At 45.2% G+C, this 14,754-nt stretch overlaps 1 protein-coding gene across 1 annotated transcript in view; it reads right to left on the bottom strand.

Moving 5' to 3' along the window:
* Positions 1-3,095: 3,095 nt before the first annotated feature.
* CASQ2 (calsequestrin 2) overlaps positions 3,096-14,754 on the bottom strand; it is a 30,660-nt gene continuing 19,001 nt past the window's right edge. Inside the window, exons 7-11 of the mRNA XM_081845410.1 lie at positions 13,971-14,016; positions 10,168-10,222; positions 7,212-7,312; positions 6,727-6,801; positions 3,096-3,509 (exon numbers count right to left, since the gene is read on the bottom strand). Of these exons, the coding sequence (XP_081701536.1) occupies positions 3,339-3,509; positions 6,727-6,801; positions 7,212-7,312; positions 10,168-10,222; positions 13,971-14,016 (448 nt within the window). The 3' untranslated portion in view covers positions 3,096-3,338. The remainder of the gene's footprint in view (positions 3,510-6,726; positions 6,802-7,211; positions 7,313-10,167; positions 10,223-13,970; positions 14,017-14,754) is intronic.

Raw genomic sequence — 14,754 nt, 5'->3', positions numbered from 1 at the left:
ATAATGGGAAATAAAAAATGCAGCTGTCAATCCCTCGCCCCGTTTTGCAACAGGCAGGCACAGCAGTCCCTCCAGAGTGGATTAAGCGTGACAAGTAATGAGCAAACATGTCCAGGGGTTTGGGGAGTGAACACCTTCAACTTTTTTTTTCTTTTAAGAAAAAAGAAACATTTATCATTTAATTTTGGAGACAATTTGATGAAACCTGTGCCTTCTGAGCCATGGACCCTACCAGATTTCAGAAGAGCAGATCATAGCAGCAGTGGTTTTCTTCAAGGGTAGCTTTGGGGTGGGTAGAAAAGACTCCCTTAATTTCTCCATGTGTTCTATGGGCAATTAATATGAGAATTGCTGAAATGCTGCATATTGCAGTGTCACACCATGTGCTTGGGAGTGACTGATGCCCCCTTAGGCTATCTCTCTTATTTACCAGGAAAGGGCAGCAACCTGAGCACACTAACATTTCAGGCCAAGATAAATGCCGGCCAGTCTTTCAGCACCCTCTCACTCACTCCCCTGGTCGACGCCCAAAAGCTTTTCCTTCCTGCATTTTATGGTGCGATGTTACGTTCAGTTTGGAGCAATCAAATTGCAACAGCAAAAGGCTGTTAGAATCAGAATCACAGCCCTCCATAGCAGCATGTCAGTACGAAAAAGCAGCATTGAGAAACTGAGTTTGCATCTTGCAGAGTATTGTCTAGCTTGGCCCACTGTTATTTTTTATTTATTTAACTTGTATACTGCCTCATACTTCAGGCTGTTTACAGTACTGCGGGGTTGCTATGTTTGTCAAGCAGCAAATGATATTAAAAGGTGATATATCGACAGCAGTCAACAATCAATGTGTTTTTTTAGGGGGGGCAAATAAAGGGCATCATGCCCCATGGGCCTCAAAAGGACAGGATTGCAATAAGGAAGACACCTTAAATCAGTATTGTATTGCCTGTAAATTCACCCACACAGGTGGGTTCCCCCCCCTTGTCTTTTTCAATTGTGATGCACAACCACATTGTAAGTTCAGTCCTTTTTAATAGGTTAAGGATCAGAAAGCTCTTCCTACTGTTCAGTTGGAATCTTGTTTTTCCTTAACGAATTGCAGGAGTGGCAGAGCCCAATTCTGGCTCTGAAGGCCATGAAGGGGAGGGAGACTTGCATCTTTTCACTCCCCCACCAAGATCAGAACGGAGGTCACTCCCACCTGCTTCACTAGGAACCTTATGGGAAAAGTCCGTGTTATGTAGTGAAGTTTCACCCTGGGCCAGCAGGGGGATACTGTAGATAGTTTTCACTCAGGTCTGTAGATAGTTTTCACTCAGGTCCACGTCAGTTATTTTAGGCGGGAAACTCTGGGTTGTTGTTGCTACAATGTTGACAGCCGGCTGCCTATAAAAGCAGGCCGGCTGAGCTGTTTGCTGTTCAGTTCTGTCCAGCTTGCAAGTAAAGAGCTGCTCTGGAGAAATCGCTGTGTCGTCTGCTATGTTCGCCCACAACTTAACAGTCCGCAATGGAGCCAGGGGACTCCTGCCCATGCCAAAGGTTCCTAGCTTGCAGGGAGCCCAGTATATTTTCCGATCTTGGTGGAGGAGCAGAACCAGACCCGGCCCATGCATGAGGCAAGAGGAAGTGACCGCTTCAGGTGGCCAAATCCACATGGGCAACAGATAAATCCTCCAAGAAATGCACAACCTGCTGCTGCCATGATGGCAGTCAGGGGTGCCATCTTGTGACGCCCCTGACTATGTTGGGCCCCCCCAAATAATTTTTTTTGGGGGGAACGCCTCCCCAATGTTCCAAGCCATCGGGGTGGAGGAGGCTGAGCGTGGAGAGGCTTCCACGGCCACTGCCTCCTGTGGCTGCCGTGGAAACAGGCCCTAGCTGCTTCTGACATTGTGATGTGACGCCACGTGTGTGACATCACGCCCCCCCATCTGCTTCGTAAGTTGGCGCCTCTGGTGGCAGTGACAACTGTGGCACACTCCTCGATGGCTGGGTCTGCTATCTCCTTAGCATAGATCCACATTCTGCCTCTTGGTGAATAGGAGGTGTTGCTCATCTCTTCCAATGTAGATCTTTATTCCCCTTTTGTCCTGATGAAGCTATTCACACACCACTTCTTCCCTGGCAGGGGGTGCCATTTTGTGGTTTGCCTCAGGTGCCATAATGTTTTGGGCTCTCCTTTCCATGCACTGTCTATGCAGTGAGAATCAGGCTTATAGATTTGTTAGGAAAAACAAGGTGCATAGCTTTGCATCTAAGCACAATGACTTTATCCCCTCCTTATGTGTCTCTTATTCATTCTTCACTTACTTTAACTCATTTTATGCTTAGCTAGTAGACAAAGCTGCTTTTTAAATTTTCAGAGCTTCGTTTTAATCTGTAGTTGGCTCGGTACAGCTAACAATACAGATAATGGCATAACTGATAATACTAACAATACAGGGTACATAGCCTGATCATTCTAATCAGGAGAATTACAGTGAAGTAAGGGGGACGCGGGTGGTGCTGTGGGTTAAACTACAGAACCTCTTGGGCTTGCGATCAGAAGGTCAGCAGTTCGAATCCCCACAATGGAGTCAGCTCCCATTGCTCGGTCCCTACTGCTGCCAACCTAGCAGTTCGAAAGCACGTCAAAGTGCAAGTAGATAAATAGGTACCGTTCAGGCAGGAAGGTAAACGGTGTTTCCGTGCGCTGCTCTGGTTCACCAGAAGCGGCTTAGTCATGCTGGCCACATGACCCGGAAGCTGTACGCTGGCTCCCTTGGCCAATAAAGCGAGATGAGCACCGCAACCCCAGAGTCGTCCGCGACTGGACCTAATGGTCAGGGGTCCCTTTACCTTTACCTAAGGGGGCCATAGCAGTGGTTTCTTAAAAAGGTATCCTACAAAGTCTGGTTGATTATTCTCCCTGGGTTCACCCTGAGAGCTTGTTTTAAAAATACAAGTTGAGCAAAGCTCAACCCAAAACATTAAGATCTTTTTGCAATAATCCAAGAAGCTCTCAGCCCCTTGTAAATAATTATCCTTCTTGCCACTGGGATAATTCCATGCTTTTTTCTGCTGCTATTACAAATAAACAGATCCGCAGAGAGCAAAAATGCCATGCAGTCACCTTTTTTATTGTCTTATGCTTGGGAAACAGCTTTTGGAAGTTAGAATAGGAAATATGTTGGCGATGGGTACAAAGGAAAGAAAACAAGGCAGCAAGCCTTCAGTGACCCTTAGAAACAGACTTTGGAAGTCCTAAATACAAATGTCTTCCCTTTAAGGGAGAACACTGGGAGGCATAACATCTTGAGGAATATAAATTTAATGTCCGGATGCTTTCAAAGTGCCATAACCTAGTCGTCATCATCGTCGTCGTCATCATCATCTTCATCTTCATCATCTTCATCAACATCATCGTCTTCAGTGTTTATCTTCCCAGAAAGTACATCCTCTATCCAATCTTCCAATTCCTCAGCTGTTGGGAGGTCATCATCATCTCTGATATCCATCCAGACACTATCAGCCTAAAAGAAAAGGCAGTATAGAAAGAAAAATGAAAAATTGCTTCATGTAAAATAGCAGGAGATTGGGCCAAACTAAACATTTAAATCCTGATCTGCCCAATTATGAGAGGTGTCAAAAGGTAAAGGGACCCCTGACTATTAGGTCCAGTCGTGGATGACTGGGGTTTTGGAGCTCATCTCACTTTATTGGCCAAGTCAGCTGGAGTTTGTCCACAGACAGTTTCTGGGTCATGTGACCAGCAGGACTAAGCCGCTTCTGGCGAACCAGAGCAGCGCACGGAAACGCCGTTTACCTTCCCGCTGGAGCGATACCTATTGTCAGGTCTGCCTCTAGGTCCCAGCTCACAGAGGACCAACGCCCGGTGGATATAATATACAAAGTCTTTATTGAAGTTTAGTTTCCATTTCAAAGCTCTGGGCGCGCAGACCCACGTCTCCATGCTAGACCGGCTTAGTCCCCTCTGACTCACTGCTCCTCCCACACCAGTTTAAGATCCTAGCCCGGCTCCACCTCCTACGCTGTTCTTTCCTTCGCTGGGTCCTTCTGCCCTCTGGGGTTTCCTCCTTCCTGGACTCCTCTGACGCTGACCCCCGCTGGTCTTCCCCTTCCTTCCGGCGGGCTTTAGGACCTGGCTCCCTACCCGGGCTCCCTGCTGTGCCGCTCGCCTGTACATTTGAACTTGGCGCGCGCGCCCAGCCGGTAACCTTCCTCCTGACCGTTTCCCCGCTTCCTGATGTGGGCGTGACCAAACCTGACTCCTCTCCTCCCGCTGGTGGTGAGAGCACTGGTCCCGATTCCTGGGACTCCCCCTCCCCACTGCGCTCTGGTGGGGAAGCTGGTCCTGATTTCCAACTGCTGCTCAGGGACTCCCCGCTGGCCCCTTCCTCCTGGGGCTTCCCCCCTGGAACCCCCCTCGCTCTGGCCATCGGCGCTCCCTTCTGTGAGTCCTCCGATTCGCTGGAGAGGCTTGTGGAATAACTCTTTCCACTGTCACTGCCTGCGCCCCCCTCGGACTCCTCCTCCTCACTCTCCATTTGCTCCCCCTCCTGTGTCTCTCCTTCTGAACCCCTGACACCTATTTATTTACTTGCACTTGATGTGCTTTCAAACTGCTAGGTTGGCAGGAGCAGGGACTGAGCAACGGGAGCTCACCCGGTTACAGGGATTCGAGCCGCTGACCTTCTGATCGGCAAGCCCTAGGCTCTGTGGTTTAGACCACGGCGTACCACCTTCCAATTCCTTTAGGTGTTTTCTCCTCAGCTGAGGGAAGGGTAAGCAGTGAGAGTCCAACTTTCACCAGGCTAGAGTTCTTCAGCTCTTCCTATATGCTGCTTCTCATCTCTGCAAGCACCCCCCACCATCTGGATCCCTGAGCTACCCTTTTCAAATCTCAATCCACAAACAAACCAGACAACAAAAAGTTCACCTTTGTCTCAATTCCATCTACAGACAAGATTTCAAGCAACCCACACTTTACCTCATTATTTTTAACACCTCCAGAAAGCTTTACCTGCCAGACAAAGTTGGCTCCAGTAAAATAATAATAATAACCATAATTCTCAAACCAAACTACATCCCAGATTTTTTTATTTCTTTGTAAACCGGAGTGCATCCGAGTCACTCCCTCAGCATTCCAGAACAGGATGAACTGTTTTTAACAAGTGACTGTTGTCAAGTTCTATTCTACATTAGTTGAGATTTTAGCATTGCCGTGGGTCCCTTCCAATCCTACAGCTCTATGATTGCTACCAATGACTCCCAATAAAAACCACTACCACCAAGAGAAGGGTTGTAAGTTGTTTTAATATTGTTTTTAATGCTGTCACCTGCTCTGGGACCTTAGCGTGAAGGTTCTGTTATGAATAAATTAGTAACAGAAAGGAGTATGGGAAACATGGAATAAAAAAGGAGGGAGACGATAAAAGGCATAAATGTAGGTGCCATACGGAGTCAGTTTATCATTGTATCTGGATTTGGGAGCAGACGGCCTCCACTATGAAGTGTGGAAGATGGTTGGGAAAATAAAATGCTTGTAAAAATTTATCAGGTGTAAGAACACGATTTGCAAACAGAAATACAAGACTGCCCTCTCTAGTTTGGTGGTTCCTATAATCAGTTATAATAGTTTGAACAAGATATCTCACTCCTGACAGAACAGTGCTCTGCCAAATTGCTGAAATAAATGTTTGCTTTTCAAATTAAGAGCAATTGACAGAATCAAGCAGATAACGCTTTTTCTGGGCTGCTCCTCTTCAGACTGCATGCATAGTCATGACAGCACTGAGCTTTCTGTGCCTCCCTCATGTCTTCCACTTGAACCGGGGAACCACCTATGGGCAGTTTGCTAATCTCACTGAATCCTAGAATCCTAGAGTTGGAAGAGACCCCAAGGGCCATCGAATCCAACCCCTTGCCAAGCAGGAACCACCATCAGAGCACTCCTGACATATGGTTGTGCTAGTGCTAGCTAGTGCTTCTCTAAGGGGCAGAGGCTGACTGCAATACAGAATATTTTACAATATTCAGCCAGTTTTATTTCTGTCCTTAAGAGATTTCAAAGCTCAAATTTAGCTCTTAGAATCAATTACGCAAGGCAAGAATCTTGTCTAACTTATTCTGAAGTTTGACTTGTGAAACGTTCGACTTCCAAAGCATGGCTTCTGATTGGCTGCATGAAGCTCCTGCAGCCAATCAGAAGCCACAGAAGCCCCATCAGACATTTGGCTTCCGAAAGAACGTTTGAAAACCGAAACACTCCAAGTTTCTGATGGTTCGGGAGCCAAAACGTTCAACTCCCAAGGCGTACAGGAGCCGAGGTACAACTGTATCTGAATTTTTATACCGCTTTATTGACTTCATGAATCAAAGGAAAGATGCCATAACTGGGAATTAGCAGGCTTTCCTCCTCCCCCCACTTGCTACTGAACTGAATTCCAAGCTATCTACGATGGATCAGGGTTGGCACCACCACAACCATAAGTAGGACACCACTCCCGAGTCTGAATATGTATATGATCATTCTCAGCACGCAACTATAGTTCTGTCTCTGAAATAAGCAAGACTTAAGTTGGCAGAGGACTTCCTAGAAGTATACTGCAGTGGGATACCTGGAAGAAGAGAAGAGTATGGGTGCTTTGGACTTTGGATAGGCCCCATGTCAGTTTGTCTCTTCCTTGAACCTAAAGCTACCAGGTACGTGAACTTGCTGATACTCACATCTGTGACATTGACCACACCAATCTGTGGCTTGAATAGGTCGATCTTGAAGGTCTTTTCCCAGTACACAATGAGCTGTAGGAGCAAAAGAAAGGGAAGCATTTCATATAAATATGGTGATTTATTAAGCGGTGCACAAATCCAAGTTCACCCAAATAAATAATGGGGCCTGACAAGGGGGAGACCAGAGGGAAAGAAAGGTTGCCATCCAAATGTGTGTGTTATTTTTGTAAGACTTGGGCTGTTGTTCTCCATTTCTCGTTCAATATTTTCTTCCCCTTTCCTCCTTTGTCTCCACCAACACATTCCCGAAAGTAAGGGTTAATTTGAGCCAAGTACAGCTGGCAGAATGGTATTTTCCGTGCCAGAGTTCATCTCTAGGAGATTTGCCGTTGTAGAAGTGGATAGGAGGGTGCCTATGAATCTATCTGGAGCAATGGAAAAATTACAACAAAATGGCAATAACGCCAGGCCATCGTACTCACCAGAGGAAAGTCGTCTGGGTCAATCCACACAATGCTCAATTCAGGGTTGTCAGTATTGTCTTTAGCAACCTGCTTGACAATTTCCAGGAATTCAAAGCCATCTGAAAAGAAATACGGTTTAAGTTCTTCTCATGCATAGATGTCAGAAGAATCCACTAAGCTATCATAGTTGTTGTCAGAACAGGATGTCCCAAGCAACCCTGCCAGTGGCAGAAGAGAATAAATAAAAAATATTGGCCCTCTGCATTTTCTCATTGCCATTCAACTGTCCTTTCTGTTCTGGACATGGGGAGTAGCCCGGTAACCTCTTCATTTCTTTGCCCATCTTCTCCTCTGCATGAAGAACCCCCTCATGACTTAGATGGCATGTCAACAAAACATTCCTGGAGCAACAAAGCCATGTCGGAAGCCCCTGCAAACAAAGGAGCTGAGCTGCAGGGAAAGGGTTCCTGTGAGCAGCAGTAGTTGGCTGTACAAAGCGCAGATTACCTGGTGCCTCTGATATCACTGGCCCCCTTCCTCCAAATCCCTGAGGTAGTTTTGCAACTCAGGAAAAGCTGTACACTAATAATAATAATAATAATAATAATAATAATAATAATAATAATAATATTGAAATGAAGCAACATATTTGCACTGTTCGTAGCCATGAAATGCAAGAACTATAGTCTCCAATATATTTACACACTCTCACATAAAGGAAAGGTGTGTTCACAACAATTCTTTCAAACAGTAGTAGCTTGTTCTTGCATTTACGTCAGCAGTAAATTACTTCACATTTGTGCAGTTCAAACACAGCCAAAGCATGAGGGAGCAAATTATTGCTGCCTTTACTTTGTCCCCAGGGTGAGTAGAAAAGTATCACTGAGCAAGTATGAATCCTACAGACATAGGAGGGCATAGGCGCCGACTCCATGGGGCCTGAGGGGGCCGAGCCCCCTCAAAAATTCGTTTGGGGGAGCTCAGCCCCCCCAATAATTTAAAAAAATTATTACCTTAAATTTCGCTCTATAACACGCAGATTTTTTCTCCTAAAAAGTAAGGGGAAATGTCTGTGCGTGTTATTGAGCGAATGTGTGGTCCCTGGAGCTGACTCCGGAGGGCAGGGGCAAAAATCAGGCAAAAATCAGATCGGGCGGTCGGGCGGAGGGAAGGCGGAAGCTGCTGCTTTCCTGCATTCTGCCTCAGGGTCTTACTGCCCACCCGCTTCTGTTGCTGCGTTGCTCAAACTCAACAAAGAGCAGGGAATCCCCTGCCCTCCTGGCAAGCAGAGGGTTAAGGAAAGGATCGAGTCCTTCCTTCTAATTCTTTCCTAGTCACACTGCGTGCCGGCTCCAGCCCACCACCTCCTCCTCTCCGTGCTCTAGGGACTCGCAGGTGCGAGAGAGAGAGAGAGAGAGAGGGCTGGCTTGGGGGGACCGGGACTTTTGCCTTCCTTTCCTCCCCCCCACCCCGTTAAACTCCTTCCCTGCATTCTTAGCCAGCTGCTTCTCCGCACACCCCTCTTGTGCTTCTTGTCCCTTCTGTGTTTTTCCTTCCCTCCCCATTTAAAACGTGGTGACAAAGCACGGATCCACATGGATCCTCAGGATTTTTGCATTGGGTCACCCCAAATTCACCATCAGATCACATTACATGTCCATGGCTACAGTCTGTACCAAAAAAATCACGCACCCACTGTTGCCTGGAGCCGCAATGGTGCAAAAACGTGGTTACAAAGCATGGATCCACAGGATCTTTGCACTGGGTCACCCCAAATTCACCATCAGATAACATAGCATGTCCATGGCTACAGCCTGCACCAAAAAAATCACGCACCCACTGTGGCCTGGGGCCACAATGGTGCAAAAACGTGGTTACAAAGCACGGATCCACATGGATCCTCAGGATTTTTGCATTGGGTCACCCCAAATTCACCATCAGATCACATAGCATGTCCATGGCTACATCTTGCACCAAAAAAATCACGCACCCACTGTTGCCTAGGGCCACAGTGGTGCAAAAACGTGGTTACAAAGCATGGATCCACATGGATCCTCAGGATTTTTGCATTGGGCTACTCCAAACTCACTGTCAGATATTAAAAATCTTTATAAAATAGAGAATTAAATACATACAGAATGTTAAATTTTCAGTTTCGAAATATTAGTACTAGTTTAGTACTGTATTTCTATATTACTACAGTACTGTAATTGTTATTTTCAAATACTTAAATATTTTTAGGGTGTAAGACCCAATTAAAGCCCGTTATTTACATACAGTATTACAGTATTTACATACAGTATTAGGCATACTGTATTAACTTTATTAACTTTATTAAAGCATTAACTTTGAGATATTATTTTTATTTAATGAACCCTCAGCCTTATTCAAAGTAAGCTTAAATTAGCTATTTCACTTATTAATCAAAGTGCTATTACTGTGCGACAGCAATATTTTATGTTTTATTCTTTTAATGATAGTTTAGGATTTATTTAAATATCATTTCAATCTTTTCAGAGCTATATATTCACTGCTCTGTAATAGTCTATAAGCATAATTGTTACTGTAAATTAAATTAGCTTTTTACGAAAATACCGTGCGTGTTTATGTTTTGTTTCTTTTTTCAAAGCCAAAAAGTGTTTCAGGCTTGTCGAGTTTCCCGGAGTGTGGAGTTATAGAGAGTCGAGTTTTCGGGGTTCTAATGTTGATCATATGACTCTAAAATACTTTAAAAAAACTTTAAAACTCACTAATTTTCATCTAAAATTTAGAAAACTTCCCTGGGCAGGACCCCGGTATGGGCCCCCCCAATATTTTTTATAAGTCGGCGTCCCTGTAGGAGGGTTAGAGATATCCAAGCAAATGGTTTTATTCCATGATCTGCTCTCTTGTGTTCTTGCATGTAGGAAGGGATATGTTGTAATTTCCATTGATCTCTGAGCTCCAGAAAGGTGGACAAAGAAATATCCCTTACCTGGGTCATCTTCTTCAGCAAATGCCACAATGTGAATGCCATCAAGGTCATCCTCCTGTGGACAAGAAATATGGGATTGGTGAGCTGAAAGTTAGGGACGACAGTGCGCTGGGCAGGGGAGATGGACCTGAAGATCGGTCAACCAGAGAATGTCAAGAAAACTCTATGATTAGAAGTCTTTCTAGAAATTAACAGAAAGATAAATATGAACAGAATCAACAACAAAAAATTAGGCAAAGTTCAGCGGGGGTCCGAAAATAAATGAGCAGACACAAGATGGAGATACACTGGAAAGGGTTCTAAATGACTTGCCTCAATATGCTAATTCCGCATTTTATACTCATGGCTCCTACCAATAGAATGTCGTCCTTGTTTGGGTCCAACAGCAGTCAATAATGACAACCTTACAATGAATTCCAGTCTTCATTGTAGACTGTCTCACCAGAGTGGTGCATGCTCTGGTCATCTCCTGCTTGGACTACTGCAATGCACTCTACGTGGGGCTACCTTTGAAGGTGACCCGGAAACTACAACTAATCCAGAATGCGGCAGCTAGACTGGTGACTGGGAGCATCTGCCAAAACCACATAACACCAGTCTTGAAAGACCTACACTGGCTCCCAGTACGTTTCCGAGCACAATTCAAAGTGTTGGTGCTGACCTTTAAAGCCCTAAACAGCCTCGGTCCAGTATACCTGAAGGAATGTCTCCACCCCCATTGTTCTGCCCGGACATTAAGGTCCAGCTCCGAGGGCCTTCTGGCGGTTCCCTCCCTGCGAGAAGCCAAGTTACAGGGAACCAGGCAGAGGGCCTTCTCGGCAGTAGCACCCTCCCTGTGGAACGCCCTCCCACCAGATTTCAAGGAAATAAACAACTATCTGACTTTTAGAAGACATCTGAAGGCAGCCCTGTTTAGGGAAGTTTTTGATTGTGTTTTTAATATTCTGTTGGAAGCTGTCCAGAGTGGCTGGGGAGGCACAGCCAGATAGGCCGGGTATAAGTAATAAATAATAATAATAATAATTATTATTATTATTATTATTATTATTATTATTATTATTATTATTTCTGTGATTGAGCGGCAGGTTCCATGGTCCATAAGGCTCTTCCCCCACAAGTTATTTTTCTTGCAGAGGGATAAAGTGTCCCAGAACACAAATGGCAAGCCACTTATTTATAATGACTCAAGCAGAAGACTTGGGGAGTACATAGATTCAGTCTAAGACGTGTAGCACAGTTACTAATCTGAACTGCACCTGAAAAACCGTTGACTAAACATTGTATTTAGTCAATTCACCAGCTCTCTCTTGTGGCCCTGCCCAAAACCCAGCAATAGGAAACTCCCAACTGAAAACTCCAGCCTTTTTCACACAACTCCATCATGTGGTCAGTGAATGTATGAATGGCAAGCAAGAACTCTGATAGCTCCACATTGTTGTCATTTAGTTGTGTCCGACTCTTCGTGACCCCCTGGACCAGAGCACGCCAGGCACTCCTGTCTTCCACTGCCTCCTGCAGTTTGGTCAGACTCATGTTAGTAGCTTTGAGAACACTGTCCAACCACCTCATCCTCTGTGTTCCCTTCTCCTTGTGCCCTCCATCTTTCCCAACATCAGGGTCTTTTCCAGGGAGTCTTCTCTTCTCATGAGGTGGCCAAAGTCTTGGAGCCTCAGCTTCATGATCTGTCCTTCCAGTGAGCACTCAGAGCTGATTTCCTTCAGAATGGATAGGTTTGATATTCTTGCAGTCCATGGGACTCTCAAGAGTCTCCTCCAGCACCTGAATTCAAAAGCATCAGCCTTCTTGATGGTCCAGCTCTCACTTCCATACATCACTACTGTACTTAAACCATAGCTTTAACTATATGGACCTTTGTCGGCAAGGTGATGTATCTGCTTTTTAAGATGCTGTCTAGGTTTGTCATCGCTTTTCGGAGCTAAATATGTATGGCTGAACACAAATGTTGGGCTTCCACACCATCAGGGATCTGCACCATCAGGGTTTTCAATTATTTGAAGAACAAAAGAAGCCTTCTGTATATGCAGTTGCATGCATGTAAGGACTCCTTTTATGCATTCAACTTTATATGGGAAGATGGACAGGCCAACATAGTAGGCATGACTGCATGGTTCTCCTGTAACTTTGTATGAGGAATGCTTACAAAGTTAAGAGGGCTCCCACCTTTCTACAAAATTCTGATGGGTATAACATTTCAAAGACTGTAGAGAGACTCCAAGTCATTAAGTTTGTAAGGCAAAGCAATAGACCAATTCATGAGAAACAAGGCAACCAAACAATCACAGAAGGTTCTTTCTGGTGCTGTCCAAAAGTGAGAATTGAAGGGGACAGTTGGGGCATAGGAATAGGAGAAAGGAACAAAAAGATTCTGGCAGGGGTGTCTGTAAAATCTAATAAGAGGAAAAGAGAATTGAGAAAGGTTAGCATTTTTTTTAAAAAATAAATAAATCTGGGATGGTTTTCTTCCTAAAAGCCACAAGGTTGGCAGCAAGGCCTTGGGTATCTGGGCACAATGAAAATTATATTGGCAAAGGCCATCTGAGTTGGCAGTCAGGTTGTTTATTGTGCACCTGCTATGAATGTCATCTTGGAATTATACCATGGAAAACCCTCATGTTCCTTGTCTTCCACCAATCCCAGCTTTCAATTTCAATTGGTATTAATGCAAGAGGAAAAAAATCCATCTAAATGCTAATTTCTTTCCCCTTGAGCCCACCAGTTACAGAACCCCCATAAAATGAAGAGCTAAAAGAATAAGTGGAAAACATCTCTGGGGGAAGGTGGGGGAATTGTAAGAACGAGGTTTTAGAGATGTTTGGAGCAGATTTACTACTGAAATGAGAGCAAAAATAGTCCACTGTAATGTGTGGTTTGTGTGTTTCTTTTCTTCCAACCCCCCCCCCTCGCCCCACAAGACAATTCAAACTGTCTTAGCACAAACACAATTCCAAAGTCGATAACTCATTAAACAAGTGGCAAAGGCTCATCTCTGATGCAGTGGAAGAAACCCGGGATTCATTTTCCTAGCATCTCCCAGTGTGTTAGAGAACAGAGGCTGCCATTCAACTACCAATGGATGGATCTGTCCATTTTGGTTTACCTGTGCTTCAAAATCCCCCCCCCCCCTTGATTTCGCTTCACCCTATCTCTGCATCAGTTTAGAATTAGTATTATTTTTTGAAGTCATCTGTATTCATCTTCATGTGCCTTTCTCCTAATGCAGGCATGTCCAAAGTCCGTTCAGGGGGCAGTTTATTCCAAAAAGCTCAACAACTTTCAACTTTGGTCGGCCCTCTTTGAAAAAAGTTTGGGCCCTCCTATAATGCATGCATTTTGCTCATGATTTTGCCATATATACATATGACAAATTCTCTTATATTTGTGTACACTATTTTCATGAATACTGCCTTTGACTGGGGGGGTTGGTCCTTGAGGGTGCCCCCCTGGTGAGTGCAGGATAGCAGAGCTACACGAGTCCCAGGTTCACATACCCAAGCTTCAAGTAGCAAGTGGCGGGGGGGGGGGGTAATTTCTTCCCAGTTCTTTGCTGCATGGCTGCTAACATGCCCAGGAGATCCGAGGGCTGTGATTCTTCTTCCTTATGGCATAATTCACCTTCCCAGATGCCTTGGACTTGGTTGTAGCAAGCATAACAATTTTCCCATAGGCTTTGCATTCTGAGTCTTCTTTACGGGCGGGCTTGACAATGCAGCTGGACTAGATACTGTCTCCCGAAAATATCCCCATCCCTGTGGCTCCCAGTGCTCCCAATTTGTTTCACTTACCCAGGTCTCAAACATATCTTCTGGGCGCAGCTTGCGCAGTGTGGCTCTGGGAAGAAAGAACAGAGACCTCAGTTTTAGGGGTGAATCTGTATGGTGATGATGATGGCGGTAAGAGTCTGTGTAACAAAAGCAGACTCAGAAGACAGGACCTTCCACTGGCAGCCCTAAACCAGATCGACACGGTGGTCCACCTTTTTTTACAACTGCAGTAAGTCTGATTCCAAACCCTACAGGGGCATCAGCAATTTCCATTAACACAAACAGCAACAACGTGGGAGCAAGGAGGAATAGACTCTATCCAGGCACAACATATCATGTACGGTGGTACCTTGGGTTAAGAACTTAATTCGTTCTGGAGGTTCGTTCTTAACCTGAAACTGTTCTTAACCTGAGGTACCACTTTAGCTCATGGGGCCTCCCACTGCCACCGTGCCACTGGCACGTGATATCGGTTCTCAAAGTTCTTAACCTGAGGTACTATTTCTGGGTTAGTGGAGTCTGTAACCTGAAGCGTATGTAACCCGAGGTACCACTGAATTTTTTTCTTTTGTGAGTCGAGGCCCCACCCCCGCTTGGAGAGAAAATAATACACATGGACACAAGTATTTAGGTTAGTGGGCTAAGAAGGCCACAAATTTATTGGTTACAGAATGTGAGTGGCATTGGCTTAGGCATTGGATCGGACAGACTATACTTGACTCCTGCCCGCTCTGCCAGGAGTCACACAAGGGTTAACAACCAGTAGGGGGAACTTGTTGATGCAAATCAACTGGAAGCTTTCCCC

The sequence above is a fragment of the Podarcis erhardii genome (assembly GCF_964252035.2).
Source record: "Podarcis erhardii genome assembly, chromosome: 17".
NCBI lineage: Eukaryota > Metazoa > Chordata > Lepidosauria > Squamata > Lacertidae > Podarcis > Podarcis erhardii.
This window is presented reverse-complemented; position numbering and strand designations above follow the sequence as displayed.